The sequence below is a fragment of the Austrofundulus limnaeus genome, unplaced genomic scaffold (assembly GCF_001266775.1).
Source record: "Austrofundulus limnaeus strain Quisiro unplaced genomic scaffold, Austrofundulus_limnaeus-1.0 Scaffold205, whole genome shotgun sequence".
In the NCBI taxonomy this organism is placed as follows: domain Eukaryota; kingdom Metazoa; phylum Chordata; class Actinopteri; order Cyprinodontiformes; family Rivulidae; genus Austrofundulus; species Austrofundulus limnaeus.
In genome coordinates, this window is record NW_013952607.1 from 561,600 (window position 1) to 574,789 (window position 13,190).

The 13,190-nt window shown below is 39.0% G+C and overlaps 1 protein-coding gene across 1 annotated transcript in view; it reads right to left on the minus strand.

Moving 5' to 3' along the window:
* hbs1l (HBS1-like translational GTPase) overlaps window positions 1-6,775 on the minus strand; it is a gene marked incomplete in the record, with an annotated part of 30,207 nt that extends 23,432 nt beyond the window's left edge. The window contains 4 exon segments of the mRNA XM_014018903.1: window positions 4,742-4,984; window positions 5,492-5,623; window positions 6,035-6,100; window positions 6,634-6,775. Coding sequence (XP_013874357.1) covers window positions 4,742-4,984; window positions 5,492-5,623; window positions 6,035-6,100; window positions 6,634-6,676 — 484 coding nt within the window.
* Window positions 6,776-13,190: the final 6,415 nt, after the last annotated feature.

Genomic DNA, 13,190 nt, shown 5'->3' on the forward strand with positions numbered 1-13,190 from the left:
ACACACACACACACACACACACACACACACACACACACACACACACACACACACACACACACTAAGATGATCGGCTGCTGTGCAGTCGAAGTGTGCTTTGTGTGACATTTTCTCCAAGGCTGCAGCTTCCTGTTCAAAACCCACACACCGACTCGCCTCTAGACAGAAGGACAGAAGCTGCTGGACACACCCCTCCCTCTGGTTAATAAAATATTAGCTCATTTTCTGATTGCACAAAAAATAAAACACCTTCACTCACAGAACTTGTTCATTACTAACCTAACTCAGATAGTTAACTGGGCTGAGCCCAATCTGATTAACAGCTAATGTCATTTTTCCCACTATCTGACCTTTATCATTTCCTCCAGACACACCGGTCTGTTTAACACCTCAGGGGTCGAGCTCACTCAACATTTCTACTTTTGTGTAACGTTTACACAAACCCACCCCCCAACTCTTCCATCATTTCTGACATTTAGGAAAACTGAACTGTCTAAAAGTATCAGAGAACACTGTTGTCTTTAGAAGAAAAATTAAGGTTTTTGTTGTACATAAAGTTATCACCATAATCCCAAAGTACTTTCAGTTTCTTCTCAAAAACAAAGTGCTTCTTTATTTTTCACATTTCTTTCTTAAACTAAGTTAATACGCAGAGGAAAGTAAATGACATAAGAAACATATGATTTCAAAACTTTTTAAACTTTTACAAATAAACAATGTGTAAGATTCAAAGAAAATACATACCTAAAGCAATAAATTAAAATTTTTAAAGAGGAGTTTTGTTTCAAATTTTATGAGAATGGATGGAAAATCCATATTAGTCTTGGTCTCACTCAGCCTAGCCATTAGCTCTTCAACCCGGTCAGAATTAAACTTTATTTCTTCAAACTGGGGTCACTGAAAGAGTTGTCTAAAACAAGTGCAATATATCTTGTTAAATGCCCCGTTAAATGATCTGAACTTAAAGAAAAGTACCTCTTTACACTGATGCAGGTAAACAATGTGTATTTTATATCATTGCTTTTAACTTTGTAGAAAGATTTAAGAAAAATGGAAAAAAAGAATGTACCTTTTTTGGTGCCTGCAGAGAACCAATTTATTTTATTGTATTATTTATTTACAAGCCTAAAAAAATCAGCTTTATTACACAAAATAAAAGATTTAAACACATTAAAGTACATAAATTCTACAAACTTTATTTCAAAATGAGCAACTTCTTCTCAGGCACAGAATAAGGAAGCCCCTATTTTCAAAATTAATCTCAACTTATTCTATAAATATTTTATAGTGCTCGTACCCAAACTAAACCTGATGTTTATAACTACCTAAATTCTTAAAAGAATCTGTATGCGTATGTATGGGTTCATTTGTACATGTGTGTGTGTATTTGTATATGTGTGTGCTTGTGTGTGTATGTGGGAAAATCTCCAGGTGTCTTCCAAACCCAAAAAGAAAAAAAAAAGTCAACCTCATGATCTCAAGCTCAAGCAGCAGTAAACCAGTACAATGGTTAACTGATCCATATTTCAATAGCTGCACACCTGCAAACAAAAAAAGACTTCTTTCCTCTTTTCAAAGTTCAGGCAGCTCACGCAATAAAAAAAGAGGTCGTAAGCAAAAAAGATACTTAAATTTAAACTGCTTTGCTAAAAAAAACCCTTCTGGCATCAAATTATACAAAAATATGATTTACATTTTAAAACTTCTGAGGGTAAGAGCAACTATAAGGAGGGCGCATTCTAAAAGTTGGTAAAATACAAGTATCTATACAAAAATTACAGAGCTGTAATAAATAAAGCTGCCAGAAATGTCTTAAATCTGAATGTGGTGCAAACTAAGTACTGTCTCTTTAAAAAAATACATTAAACAGTTTCTGGATGTTTTCTTGCAGTAATCAGAGCAAGTGGATCGTTTTGTTGGTCCAGGTTTCTTCACTTCAGTTGAAATGTTAAAAGATTCACAATCAATCTATTCAGTGCAGAAGTCTTTACTTTTTTTGGTTTGTTTTTGTTTAGTTGAGAAAATATGAGGTTTCATTTTAAAATAGCAACTTAGCACCAACCACAAGGCAGCCAACCAACGTATTTCCTCAAATCTACCTTGTGAAAGCTTTCTTCTGATTGGTGCGAACAATGTCGTCGGGCGAAGGTGAGTCGAAGCGAAAAGGTACAACAGGAACAACGTGCTCTTTGGATTTGTCCTGCAGTTCGCTAAGAAAAGCCTGGTAACCACTTTCTGTCTTCGGACCCTTTATTTTTTCCTTCATTGCGTTCTTCCTCCTCTGTTGTCTGTGGCTCTGAAACGACAACGTAACCGCAAATACTGAAGGCTTTGCGAAAACTGTCGAGCCAAGCCCCAGGGCTGGAGATGTTGAAGACGACATCGAGGGGAGGTCACTGCTCGTCTGGGCCATGAGCTCGCTCAGATCGATAGTGTGACCTGGCTTACACGGCCTGGGGATTTGCCGGAATGGTTTGCGGTCGAGCTCGTGCTTGGTCCCGCCCCGTGCGGAGCTTTCTGCCAACACGTCAGCCCCTTCTGGTTTTGCTGGTGAAGGAAGCGACGTGAGGGCGCGCTGTGACCCATTTGAGGTGGTTGAGGTTTCGCCTTTATGTTCAGATACCAAATGTGACAAAGAGAGCAGCTCGGAGAGGCCAGGTGGCTGCTTCAGTGCATCTGCTTCAGATTCAGTGCTGATGGGTGGATGGGAGGTGAAGGAGCTGCTGCTTTGATGCTGCAGGGCTAGTTCTGACAACGACACAGTCCCACCGAGAAAAGGTGGAGTAACACTGGCTATGTTTGAAGAGGGAACCCTGTTCACTGCTTTTTCTGCGCTTTGAGGGTGAATTCTTCCGATTTGATGCTGTGAAGCGATCTCAGACAGCGAAGGTGTCTGTGCTGCAGCCACACATGTAGCTATCGCAGCACCGGCGGTGAGCAGGGAGTTACTCGAAGCTTGGCCGCGGCTCGAGTGCTCCTGGATTAAATCAGCCAATGATAGACCTCCTTTAGGATCAGCCATCGAGAGCTGACTGTTACGGACAGGACTGAGACGTCCAAACCCAGGAGGATGAGCTAGAGCAGCGGTTGCTGCGTTGGGATTGTTCAGGGATAGATTGCTCAACGGAGTGGAAAGGATGGAGGGATTCGATGTGTTGGTTGATGGAGAGATTTTCAAAGAAGCCAACGTTCCAAGAGAAAGGCTGTTCTGATTAGACAAAGTTGACAACGATGAATTACAGCCTATGGCGAAAGTACTTAATGAGGAAATATCAAAACTCCTCCCTGAGTCAGCCACTCCTTTTTGACTCTTTTGCCCGTGCTCAGACATGAGCTGAGCCAAGCTGGTAGCGCTGCTAACGCCTTGATGTGCCTTTTCACGGTGACAATTTGGCTTTGCACAGCTGCTATTCACAGGCTCGGCCTCATGTCGCGATAAGAGGTCACGCAGGTTTGGCACCCTCGGCTGTGTGTGTTTAAGTGTCTTGGGTGCATTATTGTCTGTGAAAGAGGCAGACAAGCAGGCTCCTTACCTTACAAAAGCCAAGTGGAGTTGTCGAAGAGGAGGTGAATCGTAACATGTTCAAAGGAAAAGGAAAACAGAAAAAGGCACTTTGTTAAACATATGCACGACTTAAATGTGTCACTATCCGAACAAGTTAAATGCTTTGTTAAGATAAGAATCTATGAATGCAGATCTGATGAATAACACCAATACGATATACTTCCAAGTATCTTCAGATTAGACTTCTAGATGACTAATTATTAAACAAGTAAATACTTTACTGAAATGTTATTAATAAGCAAGCCGTGATGCAAACAGAGATTAATGGTTATACACTAAATAAGGTCCTCAAGGGCCACTATTCTGCATGTTTTAGAGCAGGGGTGCCCGAACATTTTCCCCAAAACGGCCAAAATGAGAATCTATCCAGAGCTGCGGGCAAAATGCCATAATATAATACATGAAATACAAATACTATTTTAGTAAAGTACTTTATTTTGTAACGATTAAGCCAGCAGCCAGTGTGGTGGCCCGCTTTTGTTTTAGTCTGGGCACTTGGAGAAAGTCTGCCATATGCTCAAGTAGCAAAGGCTCATGGGAAATTTCATAAATTGATAAAATATGAGTTTTTCTGGCCTTATAAAGTGTGCAAATCTACATGTGGGATTAAATCTAATCTAAATATCACTTTTTAACTTGTATTTCACATTTAATCTTAATATATCAAAGATAAAGTCAGAATCATGAGTGAAAACTTATCTGTGCTTCTGCCCCTTATATAGTCATTGGGCCAATGGATAAAATGACAAAGTGCAAATACTTTTTCTACATAGGACGACAGGTTACAACCTAGTAACAATGTCAACTGCTGGTGGGCTAAATCAAATGGCTTGGCGGGCCAAATTTGGCCTGCGGGCCCCACTTTGGGCAACTCTGTTTTAGAGGTTGCTCTGCTAGTGATGGAATTACCTCAGAATCGTGTGCAAAAACAGAGAAACGTCTAAAAAATGCAGAATAGTGGCCCCTCAAAAGCAGGATTGGACACCGCTACACTAAAGTAAAAGCAAAATTTTATTTATATAAAGCTGATCTGTAGCTAAACTATATATAAAAAAAGGCTGATTAAGATAACCATCTTAACCAAAAGCATTGATTTATAAAAATGTAACAACAGCCAATCAGAAGTTTTTATTTAAGATCAATAAAACATAATATTCTGATCCAGTCCAGGCGTACCTTTCTCAGCCACGGTCTCCTGTTTGGTTCTTTCTGGAAGAGGCCTCTTCTCTTGACTAACTCTGCCAATCTCTTCATTTGCACTTCTGGTGACCAGGGCTGTCTTGGTGTCTTCAGATAGTACTGAATTCAGTGCCTTCTGTGGGTCAAACCCATGCCTGACAGCTGCCTGGGTCAGGACCGAGTCTGGCACCGCATCCCCCAGCACGGTCCGCATGTAGTCCAGGCAGGAATAAAGCTTTGCTAAAGAGCGAAACACCCAAGTTAAATAACAATTTTTACAATGAATTACAAAGATGTAATAAATCTTATCCATAAAGTTGTTGTGATATGCAAACGTATGATTGGAAATACTAATAACATATTGCAAAAAAAAAATCACATCGATGAGATGAACAGTTGTCGAGATATTCACATGTACAGGAAGTGGTGACAAAGAGAAATGCCTGCATGTAAATGAAACTAACAAGGACAGTGATGAAGAATCTGGTGCTTCTTTAGATTATTTTGAGTCACCGTCAGTCAGAGACGGAGAAGGCTCTGAGCTCGGATAAAGAAAGACCAGGGAGTTCCCCTTTGTTGTCACTTCTGGTTGTGCGTTGCCGCACCGAGTTCAAAACAAAAATATGACAGCTATGTGACAGAATGGGTCAAACTGTGTGTATTACAAAAAAATGTCTTTAAAATTAGGATATTTTCTTCCAATTTCCGTATTTTTAGGAATGCATGTCTCAGACATCTTAAAATTACCTTGATCAAGAGGGTCAAAGTTGTGGTCAACAGTAGGGGACATGGGAATATCCCCAGCTTCATCTTCTTCCTCCTCTAAAGGCTCCTCTTTTGGTGCTTGTCTCTCTTGACGTGAGTAGATGAACTGATTGGCTGTACAATAAAATAAAAATAAATATGTATGTTTATAATCACTGATCACACACCTTTAACAAGTTCAACAGTACACAGCAATCACTTCTTATTAGAAGTGATTAGAAGTGTATTAACCAGTGGCAGATAAAACAATCTGTATAATTATTTCCATTTGAGCTGTTAAAACAGCATAAGAATGTCTAGTCGATTAGGTTTATGCTTTAATTTTGCAACTGACGACGCATAATATGCATATTATCTGTGGTAATTTTACCACAATTAAATCTAGAGATCTAAACTTGAAACAAAATACTTTTTGAAATGTCTTATCTGTGTTTTATAAACAAACTATTATCTGTTGATAGAGAAGCTAAAATGATATTTTTTTACAGCCAACTTAAGCAGCAATGTCCATCACTGAAAACCAACCCGTTGCTGGTGATATACAGTAGTCGTCATCCACAGACTGTCCATACATGTCATCATCTTCAAAATCTAATAAAGGAAAAAACAAAGTTAAATTGTGTGCCTTGGCTGAAGTATTTGTTTACATAACTGCATTAGTCAGGCCTTTATAACAGCTGTCACTTTGACTTGTCAGCAATTTCAGAAATCCACAAAACTTTGATTTAGGATAACTTATAAACTGAACCGTGGTAGGTTCACAATCTTGTTTGAGACTTAATAATTCAATATATTCATATCAGTGGATATTAATATAATCTGCACAACAATTACGAGCACCACAAAAACAAAAGCTTGCTAGCATATGTAGCAACGCTTGCAACAATGTAAATTGTTGACATTCAAAGTGTTGCCAAATAGTTTAGAAATAGCCGATTTACTTAAGTATATACGTAGACTCTAGTGTAAGGGAGTAATCGGAGTTTCGACTGGTGCCAAGTGACACGACAGCAACATATTTTTGGCTACTAAACAAGCGTTAGCTGCTAACTTTAGCTTAGCGGCTAAAGAGTTTAGCAGCGCGACGCTTCGGAAAGAACCAACTACTGGGTGAAGTTCTCTACCTTCGTCGTAGTTGTAACCTCGAACATTTCTGTGGCGAGACATTCTTTGTCTGTTTGTCCTCCTCTCTCGGTCCCGCCGGTGTAAATGTTATTCAGCTCGCAGACATGTGCATTACCACGGCTGCCATTGATGTCGCTTGTGTGTGCAGCTTCCAACAACAGCAAGTGAGGAAGTCAGGTTTGATTTTTTTTTTCGGTTTCAAAAATAAATAATTTAATTTAAAGCTGTGTTTTATAGCTATATGTTTGTCAAACAGTGACACATTACATATTAAAGTTTAAAAATGTAAAAAAAAAACTGTGTAGGTTTTCCGCTGACGTCACTTCCTGTCGCACTGGCATGGGTTTGGATAGATCAACTAAAACACGGATTGACACTAGAGAAACCATTTAAATGTCAATGCTAAGTGCCGAATGACTGCTACAATTTCTTGATTAGACTGCAACTGAGATATTGAAGCTTAACACAAGCTAAAAGCTAGAAAGTTTACAGAAGTCGCAAGTCTGAAAGAAAGAACAAAACAATAACGTATTTGCACAAAAAAAAGAGTAGTAAGCAGCATCCATTAAAATCTTGCTGGACAGTCTTTTTGACCCTTCCAAATGGCAGCACACAGACTTCTGAATGGCACTGTGCTGCCAAGAAATTAAAGTTTCTGCCAGAAACTTTAAATTATTCGTAAAACCTTCTAACCTGATAAGAACGACGATGATCGTGTAATTTTTTCCCACGATGACGTTAATGAATGCAATTGCAAACTACTTCTGCAGTATCTGCTGTGTGGGCAAACTCGTCAGTGTAGATAAAATATCTGCACGAAAATCTGAGCACATTTTCCTGCCTGCTAGTAACAGAAACGCGATGACAAGATTCAACCTGCATGCAACACATTTTGATTTTCTCCTACGTTTCATGTCCTGTCTATGATCTTAGGGTGTGAATCTCTCAGCCATTTTTGTCAGAAGTTATGCCCCATGGTTAGAGACCAACCCATGTGATCTCACACTCTTCACCTTGCACACACACACAGACACCAGACTGACATAATTTCCACCTTATCTTTGCATTACAAGAAACTCATACCCTGTTTGTCACAAATCAGAAAGAAACTAGAGCTGTCAATTCAGCTGTGAATTTCTTTGCACCTTTTTATTCTCACAGATATGTGTGCAGAAATGTGTGCACAATTTGGTACAATGCACCACCTTCTCCCGGTACCTTTAGGAGATGAATGAGAGGACGACGAAAATGTCAGAGAATAATCTGATACCACCAATGATGGGTGGATGAGATATCTCACACATCACAGCTAAAAATAGAACACTTTTTTGGGGAGGGGGTAATTTTGACAAACGAATGCTTAGAGGTTGGTAAGAATGAGAAAGATATCAGGTGGGACTGTTGGCTGAGATGTTTACTAGCTGCTGGGCACACTTTCACCTTTGGTTGGGAGTGTGCACGCGCGTGCGCGTCTGCCTCTAAGTGGGCGGAGGTTTCCCCCTCGAAAATTCCACTTCCTGCGTTTTGAACTCGCGCATCAACATGTCAAAATAAACAAGTGCACTTGCACAAATGGAGCACATGCGTACAAACAAGCGGACGCAAAAGCTGCACCCTTTTCAGGGTCACGCAGGTGACGCCGAGGGAACTCTTCCTTTGCATCACTAAAATGTTTTTAGGGCATTCTGAAAACAAAAAAGGACAAATGATACACAAAAGAGTGCTTGGTATACTTTAGAAGATGTTTCCAAAGTGGGGAAAAAAACAGCTTTAGCATAAATAAGATTGGAGTGTTTGTGTCATGATTCTTGGTTTTTGTGGTTTTTGTTTGCCATTTTGTTTTGTTCCTTGCGTTAAGGACCTGTTTTTCTGTTTCCTTGTCTATTCATTATCTTTTACCCACTTCGTCCGTTCAGGGTCACGGGGGTCACAGGTGGCCATATCCAGCAGTCACTATGCGAGGGGCGGGGTACACCCTGGACGAGTCCATCACTCCTTGTTTTTTTTTTTATTGTATTTATTTATTTTATTTATTTATTTATTTATTCGATTTTTTCAGTTTGGTTTGTTTCCCGATGTTTCCCTTGTGTTATCGTTTATATCGTATTCCCTCATAGTCCTGCTCCTTATTTTGCACCTGTTCGTGTCATCACTCCACGCCTGTTTGAACTCCCGCTTTTCAGTCCACCTTCGCTTTGCAATATTGTCTTGAATAGCTCGTGGTTTAGTTGTTTTTCAGCTTTTTAAGTCTTTTATTTGCATCTAGTCTTTGTATAGCGGCACGACGGAAGAGTGGTTAGAGCTATTGCCTTTCAGTGAGATGGTCGCAGGTTCCTCCTGGATTAGGGCCCTCCTGGGTGGGGTTTGCATGTTCTCTCTCAGCATATGTGGGTTTTCTCAGGGTATTGATTTCCTCCCACAAACCAAAAATGTGTATTATATGTTCACTGGTAACTCTAAATTGTCCTAGTTGTGGATGAGAGTGTGAATGGCTGTAGCCTATGTCTCTCTGTGGCCAGGGTGCCAAATGTCAACTTATTGAGGTGCCACCACCCAAACAACTGATAAATGGATGGGGGTCTTGGATTTTGTATTTGGATTTAACAAGATTCTTCTCTGTTACTGTACTATATAATTTTTCAGCTAGGAATGTTTAAAACTGGCTGAATTGTAGCACTGTATAAAATTCGCATTAGCAGTTAGCAGAATTTGGGATTAGCATCGGCAATCGACGTAATCATTCTTAGCTACTGCACAACATCGGGCAAAATGAGTATTGAACGCATCACCATTTTCACAGTAAATATATTACTAGAGGTGCTAATGACATGAAATTTTCACCAGATGTCGGTAACAACCCAAGTGATCCATTCATACAAAGAAATCAAACCATAAATGTCCAGAAATTAAGTTATTTGTAATAATGTGGAATGGCACAGGGAAAAAGTATTAAACACATGAAGAAAGGGAGGTGTAAAAAGGCATGGAAAGCCAAGACACCAGCTGAACTCTCTCAGTAATTAGAAAGCAAGCCTGCCCCTTGTCAGTGCAAGTTAATATCAGCTGGTTCAGTCCCAAATGATGGCCAGGTATCACACAAGAACCATCTGATGATGGGTAAAAGTAAAGAGCTCTCTCACGACCTTCACAACCTTATTGTTGCAAAGCATAATGATGGCATCGGTTACAGAAGAATGTCTAAACTTCTGAAGGTTCCAGTGAGCACTGTTGGGGCCATAATTCAGAAGTGGAAAGAACATTATTTCACCATAAACTGACCACGACCAGGTGCTCCTCACAAGATTTCTGACAGAGGAGTGAAAAGAATGATCAGAAGAGTTGTCCAAGAGCCAAGGACCACTTGTGGAGAGCTTCAGAAAGACCTGGAATTAGCAGGTACGATTGTTTCAAAGAAAACAATAAGTAATGCACTGAACCACCATGGCCTGTATGCACGCTCACCACGCAAGACTCCACTGCTGAAGAAACAGCATGTTGAAGCTCCTTTAAAGTTTGCTGCACAACATTTAGACAAGCCTGTGTAATACTGGGAGAATATAGTCTGGTCAGATGAGACCAACATTGAACTGTTTGGATGCCAGAATACACATCATGTTTGGAGGTCAAATGGCACTGCACATCAGCCCAAAAACACCATACCAACAGTGAAGTTTGGAGGTGGGAACATCATGGTGTGGGGCTGTTTTTCAGCATATGGTACTGGCAAACTTCAAATAATTGAAGGAATCCTTCGATGAATGGAAAAATGTACAGAGACATTCTTGATAAAAAATCTGCTTCCATCTACCAGGATGATGAAGATGAAACGTGGCTGGACATTTCAGCAAGACAATGAGCCCAAACACAAAGCCAAGGAAACTCTCAGTTGGTTTCAGAGAAAGAAAATAAAGCTGCTGGAATGGCCCAGCCAATCACCTGACCTGAATCCAACAGAAAATCTATGGAAAGAACTAAAGATCAGAGTTCATAGAAGAGGTCCACGAAACCTTCAAGATTTGAAGACTGTTTGTGTGGAAGAATGGGCCAAAATCACACCTGAGCAATGCATGCCACTAGTTTCTCCATACAGGAGGCGTCTTGAAGCTGTCATTGACAACAAAGGCTTTTGTACAAAGTATTAGATAAATTTCAGTAAGTGTGTTCAATACTTTTTCCCTGTGCCATTCCACATTATTACAAATAACTTCATTTCTGGACATTTATGCTTTGATTTATTTGTATGTATGGATCACTTGGGTTGTTATCGACATCTGGTGAAAATTTCATGTCATTAGCACCTCTAGTAATATATTTACTGAGAAAAATGGTGATGTGTTCAATACTTATTTTACCCGCTGTATTCCATCTCAATAAGTCCATAAGTCATAAGTACCATGGCTATAATGTCGATTTTGGACATACATTGTTGTTATGGTTGTAAAATTGCCAGGATAAGTTTGAGAGCTTTGATTATTTTTCCCATATAGTTAAACTTGACTTTTTAACATTTGGTTAATGATTATTGCACATTATAAGGAAATTTCAGCAGTTTAAAAGAAGAAAAATACCAAAATGAAAATAAAATTTCAAGGTTTATTGAGAAATAAAATTCAGAACATTAACGAAGTTTTGATTTGGCATTTTAAATGTGACCCTATACATGTTCACAATATTTACCAGTCATTTTTTGAGTGTAGGACACTGGGTGTACAAAATACAAAGCCAAAGATAACTATAAACACAGGCGAAATTAGGCCAAATAACAGTTCAAAGGTGGAAAAAATATGTACATTCTCAAATTACATTCATATTGTACATGAACTTTTGATTTGATATTTGAAACATGAATTTTGAACATGAAAACAGTGCAAAAGAGAAATAAAAGGCATTTTGAACATTCAAAAGACAAATATAAAAACTATACATGAAAAAAATAACTGAAACAAATCTATACAATACAAATAAACATGATAATTCAGCATAGAACTGCTTGAAGAACTTACAGAAAAATATGCGTAATACTAAAAATAATAATTTTACACGAGAAACAATATGTAAACCTGTCTCTGGAGGACTCCATCAGAGGCGTGAGCACTGAAAGAAAAATGGAAAACAAAAAATGAAAATCACTCCTTTCATAGCAGCAAATATAATGGTTTTCATTATTGTTATGAAGTGGTTTTCTCGGTTTGTTCAGTGTCTGACTGCCTGAGAACCTCGTGACGTCAGTAATATGTAGAAACAACAGGTGTGTCTGACATAATGACACATACACTCTCAGACAAATAATTATAATCACAAGATGTGTTCTAAAGTGATAACTAGCTTATGATAAAACAACATACCTAAGAGGAATCTTCCACATCGCACTCCTCTTCTCTGAACCGTAGCGGCCGTTTTTTGGTCCTTGACGGGTTTCCAGCCCATATAAATGTGTCTTATAAAGCACAAACCCATTCAAACACATTTAGGCACACGCAGACACACACAGACACAAACAAAAACGTGTGAAAAAACACTGSAAATCGCTAAAAATGCACTGGATTCCTCGCTTTTTTCTTCTCTTCCTGATCTCTCTCCCTCACCTGTTATTTGAACGGCAAATCTCGCGATACTATTCCGAGTTACCATGATATACCCTATGCGTCATGTACTGACAGAAAGCACAGAGTCTCAGCTCCGTGACAGCGTTGGAATTTTTCAGATTGAGCAAACATTCGCAGAGTTACGGCAACTTTCCTCAGACACAGCAGTGCAGAGGCAAAGCCATAGCGCCGGCGTTATGGCGGTACTTAAAGGGTTAAAATGACTGAATCATAGCCTTTTAAAGCTAGCTGTGGTGGCCATCTTCAATTTTTGATTAACGTTTAGAATTTGGTACAGGTTTTGTTTGGCTACTTCTACACTAATCTTCAGTTTTGTATATCTAAAAATAACTGAAGAATACTTTGTGACCAGCACTCTGTGTGTCTTTTTTAAATCATTTTTAGCTCATATATTCAGCTCAATATATCTTAAAACAGCTTAATTAAAGCCATTTGGAATTTCTAATCCAAAGTGATTTTCTTTATTTGTATGTGCCCCCACCCCGCCCAAAAGAAATTAATTAAAATAAAAAAAAAACATCTTGCAAGGGGTGACTTTTTTGTCCCCCTTTTTCAAAAAAGTCTAGGTCCGCCCCTGTATGTGGCCCTGTGATGGACTTACGACCTGTCCAGTGTGTACCCTGTTTCTTGACTAATGGAGATTGTCACTGGCTTTCTCTTTAACCAGAAAGGAGAAGTGGGTAAAAAAAGAAAAAAAAAGCAATAGATGGATGGATGGTCTGTGTTCCATCTTGGGTTTAATTTTGACAAATCTTGACAACTTGTAGTTTTTTTTGACATCTGTAAAAAAAAGCCGTTTAAAAAAGACAAACTAAACAAAAACCAAAGTCTTTACCCTAGATTTAAAAAAAAAACTTGACCATACTTTTGCATGTGCTCAATATTTGAAACTTTTTGCTTTACGAGATAGAGACGAAATAAAATGTCAAGAGTTTTTCAAAAAAAAAAAA